Source organism: Haemorhous mexicanus, chromosome 15 (genome assembly GCF_027477595.1).
Source record: "Haemorhous mexicanus isolate bHaeMex1 chromosome 15, bHaeMex1.pri, whole genome shotgun sequence".
Taxonomy (NCBI): domain Eukaryota; kingdom Metazoa; phylum Chordata; class Aves; order Passeriformes; family Fringillidae; genus Haemorhous; species Haemorhous mexicanus.
The window spans coordinates 6,739,343-6,765,814 of NC_082355.1; the positions used below are offsets into that span (position 1 = coordinate 6,739,343).

At 53.7% G+C, this 26,472-nt stretch overlaps 2 protein-coding genes across 4 annotated transcripts in view; one reads left to right on the top strand and one right to left on the bottom strand.

Annotated features, from left to right (window-relative positions):
* Positions 1 to 9,127, top strand: part of CAMK2A (calcium/calmodulin dependent protein kinase II alpha) — a 34,276-nt gene extending 25,149 nt beyond the window's left edge. The window contains exons 14-19 of one of the 3 annotated variants that reach the window (XM_059860228.1): positions 199 to 231; positions 1,315 to 1,363; positions 2,655 to 2,730; positions 3,550 to 3,644; positions 3,987 to 4,193; positions 5,879 to 9,127. In XM_059860228.1, coding sequence (XP_059716211.1) covers positions 199 to 231; positions 1,315 to 1,363; positions 2,655 to 2,730; positions 3,550 to 3,644; positions 3,987 to 4,193; positions 5,879 to 6,045 — 627 coding nt within the window. In that variant the 3' untranslated portion in view covers positions 6,046 to 9,127. Of the gene's footprint in view, positions 1 to 198; positions 232 to 1,314; positions 1,364 to 2,654; positions 2,731 to 3,549; positions 3,645 to 3,986; positions 4,226 to 4,418; positions 5,671 to 5,878 lie in introns of those variants that run through there. The other 2 variants (XM_059860230.1, XM_059860229.1) reach the window with 2 other exon arrangements.
* A 2,940-nt stretch (positions 9,128 to 12,067) lies between these two features.
* SLC6A7 (solute carrier family 6 member 7) lies at positions 12,068 to 25,006 on the bottom strand. The gene is made up of 14 exons (XM_059860026.1): positions 24,974 to 25,006; positions 19,329 to 19,509; positions 18,523 to 18,654; positions 17,726 to 17,960; positions 17,104 to 17,242; positions 16,697 to 16,831; positions 15,957 to 16,060; positions 15,298 to 15,422; positions 14,808 to 14,920; positions 14,601 to 14,732; positions 14,181 to 14,280; positions 13,724 to 13,824; positions 13,351 to 13,518; positions 12,068 to 12,416 (listed from the first exon to the last, which is right to left on the bottom strand). Exons 1-14 carry the CDS (start codon positions 25,004 to 25,006, stop codon positions 12,201 to 12,203), a joined length of 1,914 nt encoding a protein of 637 aa, XP_059716009.1. The 3' UTR covers positions 12,068 to 12,200.
* Between the last annotated feature and the right edge of the window lie 1,466 nt (positions 25,007 to 26,472).

Genomic DNA, 26,472 nt, shown 5'->3' on the forward strand with positions numbered 1-26,472 from the left:
GGGGAGGGAGCTGGCAAGTCACCACCAACACTGCAGCCAGCGGCACATCCCCACAGGAGCAACGAGTCCCTCTGCACCTTTCGTTTGCCCATGAGGACCAAGAAGGGTGGCTCAGGAGCTGCTGCCTTTCATGTGCTGCTCTCAGCCTTTCTCACTCTGTGTCTCTTCCTGTTCCATCTCTTCTCCTTGTTTTTCCAGAAAAGAAAGTCCAGTTCCAGCGTTCAGTTAATGGTGAGTGTCCTTCGTCTTCCTAAATGCCGATATTGCTGGGCCTCTCCACATGTTCCAGCTTCCCCCGTTTTTGGAAGTTACCTCGGGGTAGGGAAGAAGGGACAGCGGGGTTGGAGGGAACATCCTCAAAGCCGTATCACCCACAAACCCCATTAACAGGGTTGGTGCAGGCACTTGCTGGCCACCAGCTGGTGGGAAGCCAGCCCTGGTTCTTGCTGATGGGTTCTCATGCCGTTTCTCCCAGTTCTCCTGACTCAGGTCTGCAGGCTGCATCGGTCCAAGGAGCCTTGGAGAAACACCTTCCATGCCTCTGCGGGGACTGTATGGTCATGGGACACCTTGCCAACCTACATCGGGGTCTTCTGGGTAATACACAAGCAAGGCTCTGCTGGGAAGAGCTAGCAGAGCCATTGCTCTAGCTCCGCTAGCAGAGTTGCCTTGATGAGGCTCCCGGAGAGAGACGGGGGGTCAGTACCCCTCTCCCTCCAAATCTGTGTAGTGCTCAGCTGTTTCTTGAGAGAGCTGTGTCTCAGCCTTCAGTGGTCCATGTGGGTCTTGGAAGCACTGTTTTATTGTACATTTCTCTCCCTACTCTGCGATCAGTGTGGTTTCTCTCACTCCTGCACAGTCCCCTCTTTTTCATCCCAGCTCCTTCTCGCTGTTAATTTGTACATCTCTCTCTTTATTGTACAGTCAACATGGTGTCTTCCACCCCTGCACAGCCCCTCTCCCTGCCCCTCCGGCAGCGCTCCTAGGAACCCTCCACATGGCCCCTGGACCTGCCCCCATCTCTGTCCCCACAGGTGTCAGTAGGAAAGGCAGCGCCGTTCCTACGAGACCTTCCACAGCCCACCTCTTGTGCCCTTGGCGACAAGGAGTGGAGGTCAGGGAGGGCTCTGCCAGTGCTGCCCTAGAGCTGTGCTTGAGGACAGGTTGGACCTGCTGGCGTTTCCTTGGTTTCTGTCTGTTGGCACAGTTGAGCTGTGGGGTCAGACTCGGGGGGCTGTCGAACACATGAGCGCATCTGTCACAAGGGGAAGACTCTCCTCACCATGCCACGTCTCCTTTCTGTTCTTTGCTCAGGAATCATCGGAGAGCACCAACACCACCATTGAGGACGAAGACACCAAAGGTACCAGTTGGGGGCAAGTTGGGAAGGTGGGCTGGTTGTTTTGGAGGGGTGCCCATGGGTCTGGCCACCCCTCATGAGATATTTGCCACAGCAAAACCCACCACCATCAAGCTGCCTCAGGGCCTGTCAGAAGTTGCTTTAACTCAGGTGGTTTCACTGCTGAGTTCCTGACATGAGCAGCTGGGGCACTGCTGGTGAGGAGCGAGGTGCTCCCATGAACAGGGTTCCACCCTGAAAGCAGGTGTGGAAATGGCAAAAATCTGCAGGGATAGCAGCCTGGCTGCTCTTTTAAAATAAGCTTCCCTTTGGGAAAAGCCTCCAGGGGAAATCCCTGTCTGCTGCCTGCCTGCCTGCCAGAGGCAGCTTTCTAAGAATAACCCAGGGAATAATTTATCCGTGTTAATTTGTAAAGTCTCTTGATTAAGTGATCTCAGCACAAAGCAAAATGGACTTTGGCCTGACACAAGAGCTTGAGAGCTAATGGGACAACTTGTCCTCCTGGAGAGGGGCTCCTTGGGCCTGGCTGTGGAGGCAGGTGGTGCTCAGGAAGCGATGGGATTCCCTTGCCTTTCTGAACAACTCCTCTTTTCTTTCATGAGTCACAATGCAAAGGAAAAAAAAGTCAAGCTTGATGCCAATTTGCATTTGAAGCAGGGCTTTGTTAATAAGCCCAGGGTTACTCTGACAGTTCCTCCTACACCCCTGGGAGCCCCAAAGCCACTCTAGGAACCCATCCCTTCCCAGATGAACTGGCAGTGCCTGGAACCTCTGGCAGCAGCTGCACAGTTCTGTGCCCTTTGCAGGGTCCCTTCTTGTGTTTCCTGGGTGGCTGCACATGTCACTCACCTCTTCCCTTCCCTTCTGAGACCATCTCGTCCCATTTCAAAAGGAAGGTGAAAGCATCCTCGGTCCAGCTTGCCTTAGCTGGCCTCTGCTGTGACTTCATGGGGTAGAGGGCCCCTGCTTGGCAAGGTTTTTCAGCCAAGACCAACCTGTCCCAACTTTTGGGCTGAGCGTAGCTTCCCACTTGGTGATTAACCTTCTGACTCTTTAGGAAATTACAGGCATTTTCAGTTTTGCCCTGGCTTTGAAAATCTGGAGATGAAGAGCCCTTCTCCACCTCTCTCTCCCCAGTTGCTCTCCTGCTTTTTCCCTGAAAAGTTTCCAAAGTCCCCCCACATCCTCTGGTCTGTTTCTGATGAGGTAAAGATCTCTCACCAATATGGTAACACCAGTGCCTACTTCTGGTTTGTTTTATCCTTTTATTTCCCTTTTCTCTTTAAACCAACAGTACGGAAGCAAGAAATCATTAAAGTCACAGAGCAGCTGATTGAAGCAATAAGCAATGGCGACTTCGAGTCCTACACGTGAGTGTGCCCAGTGTGGGTTTGGGCTGGGTGAGGGCTCAGCCTCCCAGGCTGGGGTCTCACACTCCTACAGTGCTGCCCAGGAGATTTTACTGCTGCCCAGGGCAGGGTGACAAGGTGGATGTGGTGGGGAGGAGTGGACACCATCCAAGAGAAGAAGGAGACATCCGTTTCCGAGCCTGATGCTGCTCTTGTGTTCAGCTGATCTCAGTTCTCTGGTCTCACTGTCACAGATGAGCCCAATTTTTGGTTTGTAGAAAGAGGAATAATTGTAAATATGACTTATGGTGAAAGAAGTGTTTGTATCCATGGAATCCATTATATCCAGATTGCCAGAGGCTGCTCTGAAGTGTAGATGATTTCTGCTTGCTGAGTTGATGCTGTTCAGAGTACACCTCTTCTGTGTCCAAGACTGATGTAATTAGTGAGGTCTGAGTGAGTGCAGGTTGTCATCCCTGCCTCAGAGGATCGCAGCAGGGATATTTTGACACAGAGAAGATAATATGAGCTTTTTCCCTGATGTCTTCCTTTCTTGTAAAGAAGATGACAATGTTTGAGGAGGTTTAATTGCAGAGCATGACTGATGGAGAAGGCACCCTGCTTTGGTGCGGCCTTGGCTACAGTTAGTGGGCAGGAGGGGAGATGGGTTGTGCAGAACGCAGGGTTGAGGTCATATTTTTGCAAGAATTACTCACTGGTGCAGACATGCCTCAGGCTGAGGGAGCCATCCTGAGCAGGAGGCATTTGGATTCTTCAGGCTCTCATGCCAGAAGTGGTGAGATGACCTCTCCCTTTTCTCTCCCTTTCCTGGCTCCCCAGGAAGATGTGTGACCCTGGAATGACTGCTTTTGAGCCTGAGGCTCTGGGCAACCTTGTGGAAGGCCTGGATTTCCACCGATTCTACTTTGAAAACCGTAAGCAGCTCACTTGCTTTCTGAGGGACCCCTCCCACCTCCCATGTGCCTGTCAAGAGGGAGGGAATAGGGCTAGGGTTGGTGTGGGAGCGTCTCTGGCTGATCTGGAAGATCCCAGCAGGAGGTGCTAGGTCAGCTGGGGCCAGGTATCTCTATAGGTTGTTGGGTTAGCTGTTTTCTTGATGGACCCATCCTGAATCCACCTGTACAGCATTTACTCAGTCCCATCATGCAGAGAGTTTAACACAAGTGTCTCCCCTTCCAATATTGCTGCCACCCTGAGCAAGAGCCCCCCCAACTCCTTCCCCTGCCTAAATCCACTTGTGCTTGTCCCCTCTCCAGTGTGGTCCCGGAACAGCAAACCTGTGCACACGACTATCCTGAACCCCCACATCCACCTGATGGGGGACGAGTCTGCCTGCATTGCCTACATCCGCATCACGCAGTACGTGGACTCTGGAGGGATCCCCCGCACTGCTCAGTCCGAGGAGACCCGCATCTGGCACCGCCGGGATGGCAAATGGCAGATTGTGCACTTCCACAGATCCGGCGCGCCCTCGGTCCTACCGCAGTAAGCCCCTGTGAGCATCCAGGGTCACGAGGGATAGGGAGGGCTGGGGGTGGGCACGCTACAGCTCACAGGACGTGGGATCCTGTGCTGAGGATCTGTGGGGGGAGATGGCTGATTGCTGTGAGGTAGCAGTGGGGAGAGGGATGCTCTGCCAAAGGGATGGTCAAAGCGAATTCCGGCTCCTCCCGGTTTGTGTTTTGCAGCTGAAGTGTGGCCCTGCCCGTGTTGGGTTTGTCACTGACTGACTACCAAGGGGAGACCCCCTCCGACATGTTCACCTACGGGACTTTGGCTGTTGGCTCTGCTGCTTGGTTCCCGCTGGAATAACCCCTCGCTTCTCACCGCACACACATGACAGCCCCGCCAGTGCAGCACAAGCATCCCATCAACCCCACTCTGCCGGGGTCACGGCGCTGGGCCCCCTTCCTCTGCATGAACCAGAACAAGAGAAACCATGAACTCCAACCCAAGCATCTGGCCGGTGTACAGGCCCCCCCTCATCGGCTGCACAGCGTCGGTGGGCCTCCTCACTACCCAGCACATCTCCTGAACTGGGCTCAGGCTCATCATCCACCTCCATCCCCACCCCTGCTGGAAGCCCTCTGAGGAAAGGGGGGCAGTTTTGAGCCGCTCTCTGCTGCATCCTCCCTGCGTGCTGGTGGATTTTGCTTTGCTGCTATCAAGGTCCCTGTCTGCTGCCATGACTCCTGCCTGCTCCCAACCCAAGTTCCTGCTTCCAGCAGCCTCGTCCAGGGAACTGCAACTCAATCCATTTGCCAAGTCCATTTTTCATGTGTACCTGTGCAAGGAGGGCCGTGTTTGGATGGGTGAGTAAAGACTATCTGTTCATTTTCTCTTCCCAGCACAGGCTGGCTCCTTCCCAGGAGAGCAAGTGGTTTTGCACCCTGGTTCCAGGCAACTGCTGTGCCAAGAAGGATGGCTCTCCCTTCTTCCTCCCTTCTCTCTTTGGAGCAGAGACTGGCGATGCTGGGAGAAGAGAGGAGGAGAATGACCACTGCTTTCCATCAGCACAGATGGGAACTGGGGCTCTCCCATCCATGTCTGGGCGGTAGCATTGCCCCTGCAGCTTCCTCTTCACCCACCACCCAGCCTGGATCCTTTACCCCAGCACCCACCCCTGCCCCCCACATACAGCACTGGTGTTCCCTTGCTCCCCACTCCCAGGATGGGATGGGGGCAGCCAAGCTGGCTGCTGGCTCGGGGCACAAACCTCCATGGCCCATGTGACTCCTTCTAGCGATAACAAGGAAAGCAAGCTTTAGTGACAAATTGCAGAATCTGATTGTGCTTCAACAAAAACAAACAAGCCTTTCGCTGTCTTCTCCTTTGAGCGCATGCCTTTTTATAGGGAAAAGAAACCAACCTACCGTGTATTTCGTAACTTGATTTTGAGTATTTGCTGAAATGGATCTTTATGTAATAACTAGAAACATTCAACTGTTTAAGTGGGGCGGGAGGGGGGATTTTCAGGGGTTGCTGTTTTTCATTGCGTTTACATTTGAAGTGGGGTTGTTTGCCACGATGCTCCTGCCAGGGGTCCACGGCTGGCAGCCCCCTCCTCTCACACCATGGTGGCTTGTCCCATTCTGTCCTGCAGCATTGGGTGGCAAAGGCACCCGCCTTCAGGGGCACCCACCTCCAGGGGCACCCACATTGCCGTGGCGCCTTCCTGCACCCCATGGGTCTTCCTGCAGGGCAAACCACAGTGGTGGTTCTGGGAGTGCCACCAGCATGTGGCTTTCAGGACAGAAGACATGGCCGGGAAGGGGAATGTTGGTCTCACCTCTTTGCCATCAGGTAGAGGTCTGAGGGTGGCTGTTCTTCCGGCAATTCTTCCATTTCACATTCTCTTTTTCCCAACTGGAGCCTCTTCACTCACTGGTGTGAAGCTCCTGCAGCACTGCTGCCCCGGGGTACTTTTCTAGCTCCACTCTCTCTTTGCATGGTGTTTAACTTTCTAGATGGTGTGTGTGTTGAAAAACAAAGAAACGAACAAAAACTGCTTGTTTTGGACCTAAAAAAAAAAAGGAAAAAGGAAAAAAAATGGAAAAAAAAAAGAGGAAGTATTTCCTCCATGTAAATTCTGAGTGTGTATTTTGCCTTTTCTGTGGTTTTGAATGCTTTGCTCTCTGTTGAGGCAGGGACAGCCACCATGCCAAACGCAGCTGCGACCTTGCAGACTGCAAAAATATTTTCCCACTGGATGGAGGGGAAGAAATCTAAACTGCTGGGGCACGGACAGGCCCTGAGAAGTGTTTTGGTGTGTTCCTCTGTGCCAGCAGTGCGATGACTGCTGGTGATGTATGTAGGAGATGCCTTTTTGGGGGCAAATCACAGAGCTGATCCATGGGGTTCCTCGTGCCTTTGGTGGACCTGTGCACCATAGGCTTGCAAGAGTTCCCCAAAGCAGGGAAATCCATGCAGGGAAAGGATTAGTTTTTAAGGTAGAGTTTGGGTGTTTTTACAGATCTGTTTTTCTTCCTGTAGTCATGTAGTGCTGAAGTTTTTTTTTCAATTTTTAAAGGAAGGACTCAGCTCTTTCACAGTTCTCTCTCTCCCTCTCCAGAGCTGGCTCTGAAGCCAGCCATGGTCAGTGTCATCCACCTTCTGATGTCCAAGCTCTCCAGGTGTCAAGAGGATTTTTGGGAATTGGTATAAGGTGGATGATGATGGAGGACATCATATCAGGGCTCTGCATGGGGGCTGAAGGGCAGATGCCATCACAGCCTGGTTTTGAAGCTGCTGATAGCTGCAGACCTTGGATGGGCTGTGAGGGTGAAGCTGCTCCAGCAGCTGCTACTGAGAAAGGACTGGGACTGGGGTTCTGGTGGGATTCCCTGGGAATAACAGATGAGATGTAGGGGTAGATACAATCTCCTTTCACTGAGAACCCACAGTCACTTCTAGGGAGAGCATCTTGGCTCCCAGGAAGGCTTTGAGGTATCTTTTTGGAGGGAGTTTCTCCTCCTTGATATTTCCCTAAGATTATCTCCTCAGGAGCCAGATGGATGTCCTTGCAACACTCCTTTGCAAGGGAAGCAGAATCTGAAGTTTAAACTCATTCTAGTCTTCCAGTCAAGCTGCAGCCTGACCAAGGAAGACCCAACTTCCCAACATGCCCATGCTGACAGCATTAAGCACCTGCACTTTAGGGGTCTGTCCTGCCTGGTGTCTCTGCCTCATCTTGCCCTGCTTCTCCAGAGTGGGTTCCTGTATCTCTAGAGCATCTCAGCAAGCCCTGATGGACCTCCACCTTTTCTCTCAGTATCCATGGAAAGCATCTGTTTCTGTCTTCCATCGCCTTTGCTGATTTCTCCTAAACCTGCAGGAAAGCTATATAAATAAGTTTCCACCATCCTTCTTTGGCTGGAAGAGCCAGGGATGCTGCTGTTACATCTCTACTTTTAAGCTGTTGACACTGTCCCTGACACATGCAAACAGGCATTGCCCCAGCAATCCTACCATGGTTCTGGGAATGACAGCATCCAGGGATGTTTCTAATAAGCAACATAGACAGGGCCACCTTGTTGGGATAGAGCTTACCACCATGGACCTCCTGTCCCATCGGCTTCAAGGCTGGAGATCAGGCTATGGCACACTTAATTTCCTGGCACAAACAGAACTCCTCTCCTCTGGTCTCCTGGTGCCTTGGTCAAACCAAACTCAGAAGTCCTCCAAACTCATCCTCTCTTCCACCCCTCCCAGACCACAGGGGATGTCTAACTGGAGGCACTTGCTGTAGTGGTGTTGAGCTCCCAGCTCTACAGGTGGGTTTGGGAGCTGCCTGTTTTCCCTTCCTGGCTGCCAAGGTCCACTGGCAGCAACATGATTTCTCATATCTTGCTGATGCATCCGCTCTGGAAGACAAAGAGGCCTCTGCTCTTTGCTGGAGGAGCAGGCACCCTCCTCTTCATCCCAGACAGACACTGCTGGGAGAGTTGTCTTTCCCCCCTAAACCGGCATGAAGTGCCCCTTCTGCCAGGCACCAAATCCTTGTCTGACCCCAAACCTGCCTCTCCTCCCATGGATGCCCCCATGGATCTCCAGAAGCTGGAGCAGGCAGCAGTCATCTAGTCCCACCTGGAGCTCCTGGTGGGCTCTGCAGCCCGTGGTGGGATTGCAGTGCTGTGTGTGAGGGGGCAGCCCCACAGCCCCATGGACCGAGAGTGTCTGCCAGCAGGAGATCACATCCTCTGATCACCCCAGGAGACAGACTGACCCTTCTTCCCCACCACAGGATGGGGTTATGGTGTACCCCATGCTCTTGATGCTGCACAGATCCTCCAGCCAGCAGAGACCTTGCCCTTGCCCATGTCCCAAGGTGCAGGTCCCATCCGTTATCAGACAGGGAAACCCAGACGTGAGCAGGCTGTGGGGAAACCAGAGCAGGGGCTGGTGGCCACTCTGCCACTAGATTCCTCTGAATCTCCTTCCCTCCTGCAGGTCATCAACAGGGAGTGGGAGAGAGGGAGCAGTGGAGGGGACTGTATCGAGTGGCTCCTTCCTTCTTTGGATTGTTGTCCCTTTTTTCTAATTGTTGCACAATTTTAGGGCTTTTGTAACATTTTTTGGACAAGCAGGGAAAATATGTTAACAGTGGTTTAAGGAAAGAAAATGAGATCTATCTCTCTCTCTTATATATTATATATATATATATATAAATATATATACTTACAGGAAATCTCTATGGAAATATTTATTTAAGATGATTGCAAAAAATATATTATAATTAAGAGTATACCAAGCTTTGTCACGTTACAAAAATCAAGCCCCGGGGAGGGGTAGCTGCCTGTCCCCTCGTGTCTGTTTGTCCGTACGGTTGCAGCTGAAGCCTTTCTCTTCTCTTTTTGTAAGTGCACTCGAACTGTTGAGCAGTGTGACCGTGTTGGATTCAGTGGGAATTTGGGGTGGGGGGGGTGGGGGAGGACTGATTTTGTTTCCTTTTCCTTTGTGTTTTCTGAACCTGCGGCTGTGAACAGAATGATCACTGCTCAAATCGGATGCTCTGTTTGGGGAGGGCGGTGGGGGGGGGACGGGGAGCGGGGTGGGGGTGGGTGTGGGAGGGAGGGCGAGTGTCAGTTTTATTCTTGGTGTTCAAGTGCAATAAATAGCTACCAACTTCTGAGCATGGAAATGGATGATTCTCCGTCACTGCAGTGACTCAGACCGTCTGCCACCTCCCTGTCCCTCCATCACCGCACTCCTGTCCTCGAAAGCATCGAGGCTGAGAGCAGCCCTTGGGTAGGGGCTGCAGGTATCCTGCTGCCTGCAGGGTGCTGGGACTCTGGACACTGCCCACCCCTGGTCTCCAGCATCTCTGGGGTTTTGTGGAGCTCAGTGTCCTGCCCAGACCCAGCTCATTGCCATCCAGCCCTTTTCCCAGGGATAGGGCTTTGCGTGCTGCAGGGGTCTGGGAGCCCCCAGCAGGTGTCCAAGCTAGATGGGAGTGGGGGTGCCCACTGGGCAGTTTGGGAGAGTTTAGAGGAAGCTGGTGCTACAGGGTGAGGGGCACAGGACCTCCAGCTAAGTCTGGAGATGGTTTGAGGGGCTCCCAGGGGCACCTGCTGGCCTTTGCTCATGCAGGTGGGCTGGTACCTCAGGGGGACTGGAGTCAGGCTGTCACATTCCCTGTTCCTGCTCCATGCCAGGCCCTGGGGTGCCCCTTTGCCCCCTGTCCCAGCCATCTGCCCCAGCAGGTGTCAGCACTGGAATGTTCCCGCTGCTGCATCCCCCACCAGTCCTGGCCAGCCACGCATGGCACAGGACACGTGTCCTCTGGATATGCCACTGCCCCGCTGCCTTTTGCCCTTGGTGTCCTCCCTCAGTGCCAGCTTTGCCTCCCAACCACATCCTGGCACAGCATCAGCTCCATCCCTCCCACTGCTCTGCAGCACAGTGCTGGGTGATGGCAGCTACCAAAGGAGAGCCCTGAGGATTCCAGGATTGCTGTGGGGATTTGGGGAATATGGGAGGACCCCATGCAGATAGGAGAAGCTGAGAAACATCAGAGACTGGACCATCTTGGTCAGCCCAGAGCAGCTTCATGCTGTGGGAAGGCACCAGGTTCTCCTGGTTCTTCTGGTGCTTTGTGGCTGGCAGCACCATCACAAAACCCTGGAGTCCATCACCGCACACAGACCCCTGTGTGTGCCCCTTCGGGGGCCAGCACAGCCCAGGCTCCCTGGCCAGCATCCACAGCGATGGCTGGGCAACACTGTGACCTGCAGAGGCCTCCTGCTCAGTAAATAGTGTCAAGGTTAGAGCAAGGGATTCATTGGGGCCATAAATGTTTATGGCAGGCCCTCCCTGCTCCCCAGCCGCCATGGCCTGAGCTTTCCATCAGCCACGCTTTTATGGCCAGGCTCTAATGATTAACTCAGGGCCAGCAGCCCAGGGCGCTGCACGGCTCTGCTGCCAGAGCCCCACAGAGCTGGGGCAGCTGCAGCTGGGGGACCCCATGGGCTGCAGCCATGGGGGGGTGCGGGGAGAAGGATGGGCAAAGCCACCAGGGGTCCTGCAGGAGAAAGGAAAGGCACAGCCATCTGGAAATGAGCTCAGCATCCCTGGACAAGAGGAGCTGAGCAGGCAGGAGGAGCTGTAGGAGCTGATCCTATGCTCTTGGAGGGGCAAAGGCAATAATTAAATCTATACTGTAGGGAAAGAAGACTGCAGCCTCCTGACAGAATTCACCCTGGGGGCTCAGGCCAGTGCTGGACCCAGTGCACCAGGAGCACATCCACAATCCAGACACAGACCCTCGTTTTTCTCTTTGTCCTACAGTTTTGTCTTTTACCAGGACAAAGATTTGCAGAAAAAAGACCAAGAGGAGCTGTGACCCCCTAGATGTGCATGGGAAGCCCTGGAAGCTCCTCTAGATGTGCCTTTCTTCCATGCTGAAGACCCCCCAAATCACGCAGGCAGGGGCTGTGTCACACAGCTGTGGGTGAGCTGAGGGCGCATGGCACAAGGCACACATGACATTGGGATGGTGGGGACTGGCAGCATCAGGTCCAAACAGCCTCATCCAGGAGGCCACCAAGACCCTCAGGCCAGCAGTGTCAGCAGGAGGTGGGACATGGGCTGATCTACCCCAAATCACACACAGACACTGAAACCCAGCCCTTCTCCTTTCCCTGGGAAAAGCAGCACTCGGGGCTGGGGCCACACCTTGGATCTCCCTTGGCAATAGACACAGGTCCTCCTTGGACACTGGCTCCAGCTGAAACCTGTCCCTGACCCCCTGCACACATGAGGGACAGGTTACACCATCTCTTCTCTCCCTTCAAATCACCCCAATCCCTCACTACAGGGAAGAGCCACCCTGACCCACCTAGGCTCTTGGGGGATCTAGAGCCTGGTTTGTTTATAAAGCCATTTCTTTTATTCTTCTACTTGTTTATAACTGCTCATTTATTAGGACAAATTGCTTTAGGAGGACACTGATTTGTGCTGGTTTTGCTGGAATACCTCTGTGGGATCAGAGCACTCTGGCACAAGCTGTCCTCTGGGCATGGAGGCTGTTACAGATTCTCTCACATGTGTTTATGGGTTGTTGGAGTCAAATACAGACAAACAGAGAACAGATCAACACACAGGACCTCCTTCTCCTCCTCCCCACCTCCTGCAGCCTAGACATTCCTCCACCCTGGACAACCCTGAGAGGGGACAGCAGGGCTGGGGCTGCGGGTGGGAGTGGGACAGCCGTGACACTTCAACCAGACACTGTCACACAAACACAAGGACTCATCACACAGTTTGTCACACTGAACAGAAACACAGCGGGGGCACCAGGACAGGCAGCAGCTCTGTCCTGGCAGGGCCAGGGTGGTGATGGGGAACCTGGCAGGGTCAGCAGCTCCTGACTACTCCTTGAAAGACCTCCCAAGCTGTCCTGAAGTGCTGCAGTGCAACCTGTGCAAAATGGGAGGCAAGCTCCCACCCAGCCTGTGGGACGCTGGGTCCCCTCATATCATGGACTCCTCCTCGTCCTCCTCCTCCATCTCCTGGTCCACCTCGATGGCTGTGTTCTCGTAGCTGGTGATGCCCCCGTACTTCCTCATGTGGACCATCAGGGGTTTGGGGGACTGGCTGCCAGCCAGGCTGGCCACGTAGGCGCCGGTGCGGTTCTCCTCCAGGGACGGGCCCCAACCCATGGCCGGCCGGCTGGCTTGCTGCACTCGCTGTGAGGGACAGGCAGAGGAGCGCAGGCACCCTGCACCCTCCACTCCACACCCCTAGCTCACCCACCACTCCCAGTGCCCTGCTGGTCCCCAGGGACTGAAAGAACCCACAGGGAAGATAGGATGGGGTCAAAAACTCGTCCTGAAACCTTTTGGGACAGCACTTCTGTCTAAGTGTCTTCTTGTGGGCTGGGGAGGTGTCATGAGATGTGGGTGCTGGTGGTGAGGGCTTGCGGGAGCGAGGGGCTATTGCAGGGCTACAGCCCTGTGCTGCGGGGTTAGAGCCACTCAGACAAGGGGTAAGCCTTGGCCAAGGTGGCTCCTGGCCATGCCACTGTGCCCGTGGCTGTGTCAAGCCAGGTTACAGCCAGCAAGTGCTCTAGCGGGGCATTGCTACCTGGGGAGGGAATCAAGGTCTGCTCCTCTGCTTTTAACAGCCTGGTGAGAGCAGTGAAGGGCTGGGAAAGCTGTGAGCAGCCAGCAGCTCTGTGACCTGCTCCTGGGAGAAGGCTTTCAGGGCAGGGATCCCATCTGGGCTGCCGGCACAGTCTGGCAGCTGCCTGCCTTGCTGTGTCATTGCTCTTGCCAAGTGGGTGCAAAGTCCCAGGTGCCCCTGGCCACCCCACGCTGGGGACAATGTGCTTCCTCACAGGGCACAGCAGGCTTGTTTTGGAGTGGGAGTGCACATTGGGCTGCCCCTTGGGCAGCTGTTTTACTCAGTACCTGCCTGGCATCAAGGGAAGCAGCACTGCTGGAAATGCTTTGGGATGTGCCATCTTTCACACCCCATGGGCAGCAAGGGGGAATGGGGACACACACCTCCAGGAGAGAGGATACAGAAACTTCCAGGGATACTGACTTGGCAGGGGCTTGTGCTCCCTGCTGCATATTTCTGGGGTGCTCCCCAGCAGTGTCAGGCCCCAGTACCTCCTACCTCCCACAGCGTCCCTTCTTCCTGGAGCACAGCCACCACCATGCCCATGGGAATCATCAGGCAGGAGAGCACTCCCATGAGGATGCCCAAGGCCTCTGCCCAGGTGGGGAAGCGGTAGTTGCCATACTCAGAAGGTTGGTACTTGACAATGTTATACACCAGCAGAGCCTGTGGGATGGGAAGAAAGTGAGATCATCCCTGAGGTCTCATGCTCAAAAAAGGCCTGGAGATGATGGACACCTCCCAGAAGAAGGATGGTCTCTGGGGCAGGAGATGCCAGCAAAGTAACTTGTCACACTGGGATGTCCCCCAGGGGTACTGGCAGCACTGTGGTGTTCCAGCACCATCCAGCAGCTCAAGCTGAGCAGTTTACCATCATCGTTGCTGGGGACAGGACCATCCAGCAAGCTCTGAAGTAGGGGCCTGGTTTGAATCCCAGCATCATGTGGATATCTCGGCAGAACCTCTTCATGCCTGCAGGAGGGAGAGAGACTCAGAAGCTTTGATCCCTCCCCCAGAGCCTAGCGCCTGTACCAGGCTGCCCTGCACTGATCACAAGCTGTGGTTTGTATCCTCCACAGCAGTCTGCCCCCACCCACCTAGGAGATGCAGGAGGGGCCCCAGCTGGTGCTGCCTGAAGGACCAGGCTCAGCACCACTTGTACCTTTGGAGAGATGAATCAAGTGACAGCCAAGAAGAACCAGGTGATGGAAGCAGAGTCTCATGCTCCACTGTGAGGCTGCTGGTTTCCCTCTTGCTCCCTCTAAATCCCTCACTTCATACAGACAGCACACCCTTCCCTGTGCCCCTGTGGGGACAGGCAGCCTTACCATAGACACGTGTCACCACAAGGCAGGTGGTGATCACCACCACCATGAGACCAAAGCCAGCACTGTAGTCATCCAGTAGGACCAGCCAGTACATCCCACCCTGTGGAGACAAAGCACAGAGGCCAGCATCTCCTGGACCATCATTCCAACAAACCTCCACCCATGACTTCTGGGGACCCTGGGGAGGACAGCAGTCAGCAGCCTCAAGAGATCAGTCTACTCATGGGGTTGGTGCAGGGATGGGAATGACACTGTGTCACTCCCCTTGGCCCTCATACCTTCTGGAAGCCCAGGCTCGTCTCTCTCTTTTACCTGCTTACCTGATATAAATATACATGTGAAAACTTGGCCCCTGACCTAAGTTCTCCCTAAAATGAGTCCCTAGATGGCCCCACAATGGATCCATCCCCAGAGCCATACCTCTGTTGTGAGGATGAGCCCCATGAGGAAGAGGGCAATGCAGATGACTGCAGAGAAGGAAGCTTTCTTTGGCCGCAGGTAGTAGGGGAACTCGTCTGTCACTGCCGTGACGATGGTCTCCATAAATGCAAACTGCAGGAGGAGAGGGTCCCCTGAGCCCTCAGGCTGCCTGGAGTGCACGGCTGTCTCCGTGGGCTCTGTCCTTACCTGGCTGTCCAGGCCCAAGGTTAACAGCATGAAGAAGAAGAGGAATGACCAGAATGGAGAAAGGGGGAGCATTGTCATGGCCTGGGGGTACACCACAAAAGCCAGACCAGGACCTAGGGGAGGCAAAGGACAGCAGGGTGAAAAGGTGGTGACAGAGCTGGGCATGGGGGGATGGAGGAGAGGAGAGCTCAGCAGAGCAGCACCATGGCACAGACTTGCCAGGACTCTGGCAAGATGGACAGGAAGGGTCCTGTGGCAGAGGGTGGAGAAACAGCCTGTTCCTTGCTCAGGAGCTCCTTCATTAGGCAACACTTGTTGCTCAATATTTGCACCACAGGAACTTATCTGCCCCCTTCGCTCCCCCTGGCCAGCTGAGCATCCCCCTTCATCCCTCATGCTGACACCCTCAGGTGCCTTCCATCCTGGAAGGGATGCTCCTCAGCACACCCAGGCAGGGGGGGAAGGGGAAAACATCTTCGTTTGGCCTCACCTGCTTTTGCCACCTGGTTAACAGGGACCCCAAGCTCCTGGGACATGTATCCCAAAACAGAGAAGATGGCAAACCCTGCCAGGATGCTGGTGATGGCATTGCCCAGGGTCACTATGAAGGTGTCCCTACAGAGAAGAAAAAGATGCTCTGAACTTGCTCATTCCTCCCCACCCCACACCAGTGCATGGTGGCATTGCCAGCCCCAGATGCCACAGTAAGGTGACCTAGTGACTGTCCCTGAGGGCCCTTCATGGCAAGGGCTTTCCAGGGTCAAATGGAGTGTACATTTAATGGCTAATACTCTGGGGTTCCTCCAAAGCTTTCTGTCCCCTGTGGATGAGGTCAGACTAAATGTCACACCCGTCTCTTTCAGTGACCTACACTGGATGCTGGGGACAGGGCACACATGCACAACTCCAGCTTCAAATATCCTAAGCTTTCAGCCCAAAACATCTGAGCTGGGTGCTCTGCCTTGGTGCTTAGGAGAATCTCTCTGTTCTTCTCAAGCCTGTATAAACTGCCATGTATCTCCTTAGTGCAAGGAGTAGAGCAAGGTGACTCTGCTGCACCACGAGCTTCCGCTGCTTTGAACCCACCCGCTCAGGTTTTCACAGCTCCCCACAACCCATAATTTTCACAAGACAGCAGGTGACCCCCACCTGTAGATATTCTGATGGAAGGTGTTGTATGAGGCGAAGGTGAGGAGGCCCCCAAAGCCCACCCCAAGGGAGTAGAAAATCTGCAGGGCTGCCTCGATCCACACCTGGGGGAAGGAAGCAGTTCTGAGGAGAGCAGGGGGTTGGAATCCTCCACATGAGGAAGATGACATTAGAAATCTGTTTCCCCAGAGCCCTGGGCACATCTTCCCCAGCACTCCAAGCATGCACAGCCCACGGGATATTTGTCTTTCCTTGTTAACACTCACTGCTCATAGTGGATCAGCTAGCTAATGGAAGGGCTAATAAGAATGTTTTAGGGCCAGCCCAGTGGGGCATTAAATGCCCTTGGGTGGTCTCTTAATGACCACCACTGCTGACCCCCACTCCATATGCTGGGATTTCTTGAGAACCACAAACACTCAAATCCACCACGGGCACCCATCAGCCCATCACAGGGGCTGGGATGATCCTGCCCATGGTCCTGGTACTCAGGGGAATTTTGGTACCATCCCATCCATGCACAGCCATAAACACGTGCATGGGGTGGGGACACATGGGAATCGTGGCCCAGACAAGGTGTGGGACAAAGATTTTTGGTCTAGGAACCACCAAGAGAGCTTTAGATTAGGGTGTGGCCAGAAAAGACACCTGAGCAAGGGAACTGCCTCTGTGGCATTCAGGAGGTGGCAGGAGAATGTTAATTTTTGTGTCTTGAACAAATTGCACAACATCCTACTCACCTTGGAAGACAGCAAGTGATCAAACTGGGGCGTGAGGTAAAATTGGATCCCCTTCCAGGCCCCCTCCAGGGTCACACCACGAATGAGCAGCATCACCAGGATGAGGTATGGGAAGGTGGCAGTGAAGTACACGACCTGTGGGAGAGCAGAGCCAGCAGGGGGAGCCGGGAATGAGAGCATGGCCCCCCACGCTCTGCCCCTAGAGTGGGACACATCACCCTGGGGTCCTTGGGCTGCAGCAGGGCCTGTGTGCCAGCCCTGATGGTGTCTGGGTGTGCAAGGCAGCCCCAAAATATCTCATACCCAGCGGATGCTGTTTGTGGATCTCACTTTCCCAGAGGTGTAGAGCTGCACACCCTGGTGAGCATCACTGTAGGTCCCCTCAGAGGAGAGCAGCCAGCCCTTACCTTGCCAGAGGATTTGACTCCCTTAAGGATGCACAGATAAACAATAGTCCAAGACAGGAGCAGGCACAGACACAGGTTCCAGCGGATCCTCCCAGGATCCCCAATCCCCGAGCTTCCTTGGATATGCAGGACATACCGGCTAGGGAGGAAGGAGAGCTGCTAGTGAGCATGGGCTGCCTTCTTCCAGAGGCCCTCTGACCCTAGAAATGCCTCTGCTGCAAAATGACCTTGTCAACTATCACAGGCAGCTCCTTGCCAAGCAAACAGGAACACTTGGAGTGATTTCTCCACCATGTGTTAAAGAGGCCAGAAGGGATGCCTGGCATCTCGAGGACAAATTGCCAGCCATTCCAGACGTGGGATGCATTTTAGTCTAGCATATCTCCCGGCCAACAAAGCAGCACTACAACATGGACACCTCCCACATCCCAGTGGCTAAACTGAGCTGTTCCCCAGAGCTGAGCACACGAGCCCATTGCTGCACCCACACCACCCCCCATGAGTGAGACCTGCAGCATCTGTGCTGTGAGCTCTGCAGGTCCTCACCCCTCGTCCCCTGCCCATCCTCTCCCTGGCTAGACACCAGCCACATCCCCGGCCTGGCCCGGGCTGCCCCCGTTACCTCCAGTACTCCTCGCTGGGGCTGACGGTGTTGCTGATGTTGATGGGGAGGGAGCTGTTCCCCGCCTTGATGACGTGGTGGTTCAGGCACAGGTCAGTGTTCCACCAGTTGCCACAGTGCTGCCAGGGCAAGTCGCTTGCGAGGGATGCAAAGAGGTAGAAGAGAACGTAAGCAATGATCATATTGTAGTAAATGGCCACCAGGGAGACGATGAGGATCGTGCCCATGCCAATGCCTGAGGGAAGGAGAGGGTAAAGAAGGAGTGAGCTGGAGCAGAGCAAAGCACATCCAAAAGCAGGGTCAGACACTGCACCTCAGCAGCCAAATGATCAACCAGTCCAAGGTTCACCTGCTGGGGGAGCCACTTATTGCCATTATAACATCTGGACATGCCTTCTCTGTACTGATGGTCTATTGCCTCATACAAAAAACTTTACACCAGCATAATGCTGAGAATAAAAGTATTTGATCTGAACTTTTTTTCCAAATGCTTTATTCTTACCTTTGTTTTTAACAGGTATATTGCTTTGTTTTTATGCTCTATTTTGTACCAGAGTTGGCTTAATAATCTTCACACCATTTCTAGAGCTGGCCCTGCATCCAGAGCCCTCAAAGACTCACCAATCTATGCAGCTACTAAAACAGCCAACTCAAAATTCCAGCCTGCCACACCCTCCCCCAGGTTCTTTTGAGTCTAACAAGAGCTTTGAGGACCATGGGATGCTGCTGCTGGTGCATGTCCTCATCAAAGAGCTCTTGCAGAGGTCCCTCAGAGGCTCTGGACTTCACTCACGCACCTTTAAAGAGAGGGCTGATCTTCCAGACTGCAAGTGGCCCTAGGCTGGAGAACTGGCCAAGTGACAGCTCCATGAAGAAGATGGGGATCCCACAGATAGCCAGCATGATGAAGTAAGGAACTAAGAAAGCTCCTGCAAGAAGAAAAAAAGAAAAAACATCTTGAAAGTAATACGGAGCAAACATCTAAAGTCTAACTGTGACAGGGAATAAAACTCATTCAATATGTGTGGCTCTGAGGGATCTACATCAAAATCAGGAAGACAGGGAGGAGCAAGAGCTCTCTGTTAGTGCAGGAGAAAGGGGCTGTGATTCACCTGGTGCTGTGCTTCCCCACTGCTCCCAACTCTCTTTCTCTCTTTTCTCTTTGAATCTTTCACAAACACCATGAAATTCCAGTTATTACTGCTCTGGGAGGAACTGAACCAACATTTTCCACCATCACCCAGGGCTCTTGCATTGCAAAAGGTTCACTCCCTCCTTTGATAACTGGGAAGGGCTTGCTGATCCTGCTGAGTCCTGGAGAACACCAGACCAAGAAGCTGCTGGACACCAGGAGAGCTGGTGTTTGGTTCAGCACGGAGACGGGGGTTTGTCCAAGGCCAGGAATACAGGATGGGCTCGCAAATCCTTCCACACATTGATACAGGTGGTTAAAGCCCTAAACAACCATGGGGAGGGCAGGACGAGGCTTCACTGCACAAGAAGTGCTACATTCCAGCCCCAGGAAGGGATGCTTCTTCAGGGATATTCTACCAGCCCAGGTCAGTGGGTGGGAGGCTGACCACTGCAAAGGATGCCCGAGTACCTCCTCCGTTGGTGTAAGCCCTGTAGGGGAACCTCCAGACGTTTCCAAGGCCCACGCAGTATCCGATGCAGGAGAGGAGGAAATCCAGGCGCCCTGTCCAGTTCCCTCTGTCCTCTGGGCACTCCGAGCCCAGGTCCCCATCCTGGCTGCTGGGGCTCACCAGGAGATCTGGTGTCACTGGCTGAGTGAGGGACCAGGGTGTGGGAGAGGGCAGACAGGGGTTGAGCAAGGAATAAAAACAGAGAATGAAGAATGGGAGAGAGGGAAGAAGTGCCAAGAACTCGCGAGTGAATCTGTGACCCCAAGCCTTGACAGCATTGACACTTGTCCCCTGGGAACACCCTGTCCCAGCAGCTCTCTGTTCTCCACCTCAGCCAATGCCCTGCTCTGCCACTGAGCAACAGAAAGGATAAATGTGATCCCACATGGCCAGAGCTCCCCTGGGAAACGTGGGATTGTCCCAGTTCATTCTGGGAAGGTTCACCAGGGCCCAACTCACAACCCCAAGTTCCAAAGACATCCATTCAGGGGGCCACGATAAACTTTCTGCATCTCCTGGAGGATGCAGCATGAGGGCAGCAGGAGAAGCACTGTGGTGTGCCAGGGAGCGTGACACCAGCCTCATGTTTGTGCCATGCCAGGCACTCAGCTGGCTGCCACTCCTTGCTCCCTGCATTTTCACACTTTTCCAACTGCCAAAAGCCTGCACTGTGGGAATTTAGTGATACTCCCAGTTGTCCCTGCTGAGACATGAGAGACCTCTTTCCAGAATTCCTAATGTGCTCTGAATCAATGCAGCACAGGGCATTAACCCATTCCCCTCCTCCCCACTGCCTCAGCCCTGCAAGTGGAAGTGTGAGTCCTGCAATCCATTTGGGTTGGGGTGATGCATCAGGAGGGCACCTCTGTGTTTGTATGGCTGTACATCAGGTTTGCAGGGAGGTGCTCAGTCTGAATGCCTCCAGTGTCCTGACCTCAGGAGAGCAGGGAAAGCATCCCCACTGACTCCAGAGCTGAAAGCCTGAGCCAGCAGCTGCCAGATGAAATCCCATCACAGATACACCCACAGCAAAACCAGGCAGCACAAAGGGGTGGGATGAGGATCCTGTCCCTGTGCCACCAGGCACTGTTGTGCCCTGGTGTGGGAGTTTATCATGTTTGTATTGAGGCACAGGAGGATTCTGGTGTCCCTGCTGACAAGGTACCAGGAGCAGGGCCAGAGGAGCCCCTTTGGGAAGCTTCTCTTCTTGGGCTCTCTGAAGGAAAGAAGCAGCCATCTCCCTGTCCTTGTTCATAATTATAGCGAACAAACCCTTGGGATGTGGTTGAAGGAGAGGGATGTGGCTGTGGAGGGATCAGCCAGAAGGAGTGGTGGCTCTCCTGTACCAGTGTGCATTGGCGCTCAGAGCCTGCAGCAGACCCCAGTGCCCAGGGGGCCAGAGCTGGCTGGTGATCTGAGCTCAGTGCTGCCCTTTCAGGGCCTCAGAGAAGGTGGCAGCCACCTCCTCTCCTCCTCCTTGTCTCCAGCTGGACTGGAGGATACTCCTGCTGCTGGTTCCCATGGAGACACCGAGCCATGATGCTGAAGGAGAGGGCTGCCAGCCCCCCCTGTGCAGGATGCACCCCAAACCCCCAGCTGCTGGCACTGCAGACATGCTGCTTGCAGCCCAGAGGCACCAAATACAGGGGCAAACTCCTCCCCATCCCCACCTGGAGCACAAACACCTCGAGGGACAGGACAAGGGCAAACTCTTCCCAGAGCCAACCTGAAATGTACAGCCCCAGCAAAGCTGCTACACCAAAATCCTCTGTGAAGAGCTCATCTGTGCTGGATGCCGTTGTCACAAGGCAAAGGCCAGGAGAAAAAGTTGCAAAAACACAGGCTGAAAAGTCAAAATGTATGAACCAAATGTAAAATTGCTATAAAACCATCAGTACCTGGCAGCCTCCTGCCAGTTGCTCAGCACAGCTCTGTGGTTCAGCAACACATTCAGGCCATGGCTGTGCCTGCTAATTAGCCCAGCACACCCAGTGTGGTGGGCTACCCACAGCAACCCACAGCTGTCTGTGCTTGCAGGGGATGCACAGGCTGCTCTGAACTCCCTCCCAAAGATTTCAGCAGCTCAAACCTGTACTCACAAAGATCCCTGCTAGGTAGGGGCCATCACAGTTGTGTCTTCCCCCTGCAAAATATTGCTTCCCTGTCCATCACACTGGCTGGGAGCTCTTGTTTTCCAGATTTGAATCACAGCAAACCAGCAAGCAGGGATGCTGGGAGATCATTAAATCCTGTTGCCTAATTTCTACATATCTGTCTGAATCCCAAACACCTGCAGGAGGGCACAGGTAGAGCTGCAAGATCTCATTACATGTGGATACCTGTCCATGAGGTGTAGCCCAGAAATCAACACAGAAGCAATAACAGGAAATGGAAGGAACCAATGGGGCCTTTTCCAAGCTGTAAATGGCCTGGTCCCCACCTCAGCCACCATTTCAAAGGCCACAGGAAGTAGTTTGTCACTTGTGTCTTAATAATGACTGCCCCCCTTGTTAATATCTTCATCTGGAGCTCTACAGCTCAAATTTAGGACCCCAGAGCAGAAGGCAGAGACCACTCAAATGTCTGATAAATCCAAAGGACAATGGCACTTGTCCTCATTAGGCAAGCTGAGGAGATACAGGGCAGGGATGCTGCTGGAAAACACACACAAGGGCAATGCTCAAAATTCCTCCTAAATCCCAGCATTTCCATAGAAATCACAGAAAATCTGGCCTATTTGCCTGACTTGAAATGAATTACAAAGCACAATATTTAAGGCTTCCAGCCCATCCTTGTCCCAAATCACAGAGGGAAGCACACCTCCCTTCTCCTTACTGCTGGAAACCTCACACACCAGCTTGATTCTAGAGCTTTTTTTTAGGATTAATGCTCTCTTTCAGCCTCTGTCATAACAGAAATTCTCTTTTCAGCAGCAGCAGAAGTGCTCCAGTGCTACAGTATTGCTCTAGTGCTTTCCACTGATGTCAGCTGCCATCCTTCAAGCCGGGCTCCCGTCTCGCAGTTATAAACAGACGGGGACTAACAGCTCCCTTGGCAACCACAGCCTCTTTGAACACAGCATCACTTCCCTTTATTCGCCAAAAGATGCTCCCAAAGAAGTCAGCAAAGCAAAGGTCACCGAGAAGAAAAAGCACTTTAGTCTCTGCCAAGATAAGAGCTCGGGTCTGTAAGGAAACAGCTCAGTGCTAATTATTTTCTCTAAACCAATTTACTTAAACCAAAACTCAGCTGTATCTGAGTGAAAAAACTCCAGCCAGATCAAAGGTATGTTTTCATCCTATTTTGTCTCCATTCAAGCTGGCATTGTGGGGTTATTTTGTCAGTGGTTTGTGCGTGATCACAGCCTTTGAGCAAGAGAAATGCCACCCAGCACCAGATTTCTCCCCTGCGGATCTGAGCACAGTGAGTCTCTAAAGTGTGAGTCACTTCAGATTAGTTTGAATTGCTTGCTAATCTCTGAGAGAAAAAATCTTAAAAAGGCATAAAAATTAATTCAAATGTAATATCACTTACAAAGTGAAGCAAATAAAGCACTGCTGTGGTGAGGAAGAGCCCCTCAAAGGGCTGAACTGACCTGGGTGACCCCAGCCTGGGGTCACAGCTGATGCCATTAGAGGGAGCAAGTGATGGCAGAACCAGCACAGGGAGGTTGGAGGTGGCTGAGTCTGAAGCAAACTCATTACAGCAGTGTTCAAAGTGTAGGAAGTATGCGCAGATACAAATGGTTGTGGTTTTTCATCTGAAACCCTGGGGAAGTTTCCAGGCAGTTTGTGGCAGGCGGAGGAGGGCAGTGGCTCAGGTAGGAAGATGCTTCTCAGCACCCTGGCCAGGTATGGGAAGGAACCATGGCTCCCACCAGTGGGATTTAGTCCATTTTCACCAAATAAACCCCAAAGAAAATAATCAAATAAATGAAAACAACACTCAGCTCTTCTGGGAGTAATATTATGCAAAAAACAACGTGAAATCCTTAGAGCCTGAGAAAGGTCTTTAGTCAAGAGGTATTTCCATATGTCTAAAATTTGTCTGGTAAGAAGAGCTTAAAACTCCAGCTCACCAATAGGAAGTGGATCACAATGAAAGGAAGAGGAGGCTGTCAGGGTCCTGAGTGGGTGCTGCAGTGTGGATGGGCACATCTCTTCATCAGCCACCACCAGCTGCAGGCAAGCCCAATGCCAGCATTGAACACAGTGGTCCCAAGGTGGCTGTGAGCACCAGGTCCTCCATCTGGAGGTCAGCAATAGTATTTTTGGGTAATGAAGGACAGAGGGCTCTGAGCAACACTGAGAATGGGGAAAATAACTCCAGAGACATCTGCTTTCCATCCCTGATCACCATGGGACTAAATGAATTCCTGAATAAATGCTAAAGAGGGTCACCAGCATCAAGTGACTCAGACAGGCATTGGAAGGGGCAAAGACCACTTTTAATGGATCTTGCAGTCACAAAGCCATCTGGAAAAGCAATTTGTAGGAAAGAGGAAGAAAGAGAAGAGCCAAACGATGCCTCCAAACAAGAGTGGAGAAATAGGCTGTCAGGGCCTGCTGACTGTCACCAGGACATTGCTGGGTTTTTTACGTCATTTCCCAACACACTAGGAATTTCCTGGCAGGGATAAAACTCTCCTGGGTTTTCATTCATCTCAACAGAGTCAATCTGCCCTGTGTTCAGTGGGCATGGTTTGGCACAGGGTGTAGCTGAAGAGACTCCCAGCCCTGGGTCACTGCCTGGGGTGCTCCAGGAAGGGCTGGCCCATTCAGCAGCAGCACATCCCCACGATGGAGCTGTGGCTGACACTGTCTCTGCCCCCCTGCTCCACCATGTCCCCAGAGAAAGGACTTGGTCCCCAGGGTGGGGGGAAGTGGGAGCTCAGACTGATAAGAGCAAAGTGGCAATGCAGGGAGCCTAGATGGGAAAGCCTGACAGCTAGGTTTGAAAAGGGTTTCCAGCAGGATGTGAAAAGGGTTTGTAGCTCTGCCAGCTCTGCTCTGAACCCAGAGTTCAGCATCCAGCTGACCCCACATCACCCACACCCCTTTAAATCCTGTTGAGGAGGAAGATGAGGAGGAGGATGAGGAGGCAATCCGAGCTGCAGGTGAGAAAGGCACTGCCCAGCCCCTGCACTCATCCCACTGGAGGGACCCCGAGCTCGGGCAGTCCCGGGGAGCGGCGTTCCCGGGGTGCCAGGCTGCGGGGAGCCAGCTCTGCCCCCGGTGCCACCCACGGCGCCCGGCAGACACAACATGAGTCACCCACCGCCGGCAGCGTCTGCTGGCAGGGCAGGGCAGGGGGACAGCTCAGGAGGAGCGGTGGGCACGAAATGCCCCATCCCGCTGCCCACCATCTCGCTCTGGCCCCGCGCACCAACGCTATTCCCTAATATCCCACTGATCCCTGCCGGCCGCCCACGAAGGCTCCCGAGGACGGGATGCGGGGCCGTGGGCATGACTCCCCCGCTCTCAGCCCAGGATTATCCCCGCTTCCTTCCCAGCCCTGGGGTACCCTCGCTCCTGGCTGTCAGCTGCCGGGAGTACCCCTGGTCTCCTGCTCCTATCCCTGGGGCATCCCCTCTCCTGGCTCTCACCTTCCGGAGACGCTGCTGCCGAACCTGCTTCATCCTGGACCCTGTTGCTATGCGCTCCCCGCTCCGACGCTTCTCGTCTCGCTCTCTCCGGCGCCGGGGAGCGCGAAGGGGGAGCGGGCAGCGAGGCCGGCACGGAGGGGTGGGCACGCACCTGCTCCGGGGAGAGCCGAGGACCCGAGGAGCGAGGCTGAAGGAAAGGTTTGCCTTGAGTGGAGGATGGCTGCCTGCGGAGCAGGGAGGGAGGAGGGAGGTCTGTCTGTCAAAAGCACTCCTGGCGGGGAAAGGGGGGCTCCGGGACCTCAGCCCCCCACTCGGGCAGCGAGGGACAACAGCTGCTGCCTCACTCACGCCACGAATGCATCAGGTGTCCCTAGGTGTCCCAAAGACCTGACTTTGGGGTCACTCTGTCACCGAGCACCCCATGGAGTGATGGCAGCAGATGCCAGAAGTTCACAGCACCTTCCTGTCTGGTTCTGAGGTGACTTTCCTGTGGCAGGACACAGCTGGAGCTTGAGCAGATGAGAAGTGATTGCTCCCCACGCTGCCTGAGCCCAGCCCTCAGTCCAGGGGAGGGGATGCTCCAGAGCCACCAGTCCCTTTGGGTAGGACCAACACATCCCACCACACTGAGGGCAAGAGCAATCCTCGGGCAGTGCCCAGGGTGAGCATCTGAGCCCAGCAGATCATGGCCCCAGTGCTGGAGCACAGGTCACATCTCCAGGTCCAGATGTCCCAGTTTGAGTCAGCAGTGGGATACTGGAGCCCCAGTGATCAAGGAGATGCTGGCTTTTCACCCTCACTCAGTCAAATTCCCAGTGAGGTGGCAGCACTGATCTGTGCCTTCTCCTCCCCCTTTCATGGTGGAAATGGGAGAAAGGACAACCCCACATGCTCCAGGGCCAGTGTGGGACCAGGACAGCTCCAGACTCACAGTTGGATTCTTTCCCTTGATAATATCCACTTGTCCATCACTTCATCCCTGGACTGTGCCCAGTGCTCTAGCACCAGATGTGTCTCTTTTCCTTGCAAGTGCCCTACAGGCTGCAGCCTGAAGCCAGACTTCTGCCCAGATGTTTTACTGAGGTTTAATGTGAGTGGGGATGAGGAGGACAATGACAGGGCTGGAACAGAGAGAACCCAGCCTGCCTGATATAAAAGCAAATATCCAGGACATCTAATGGCAGTTGTGCTCTTATAGCTCTCTAAGCACTTTTGAAAATTTTCCCTGAAAGGAAAGGTATTCTCAGTATAAAGACACATTTCTGCAGGAATCCAACTTGATGAAGTGGCTCAGCATTTGTACAATGGGTCTTTTAAAGCTAATATTTACCTGGATTTCCCAGAGAAAAGAGCAAAACTAGATAACCCATCAAACACCTCTTTTCACACACTCACAGCTTCCTCAAAAATAAAAGTATCTTTGGGAATTCACTCAGGCTGGTTTTACCTGCCTTGGACTTGCCCACCACTTCTCCCTCTCCCAGATGCTGGCTGGGAAT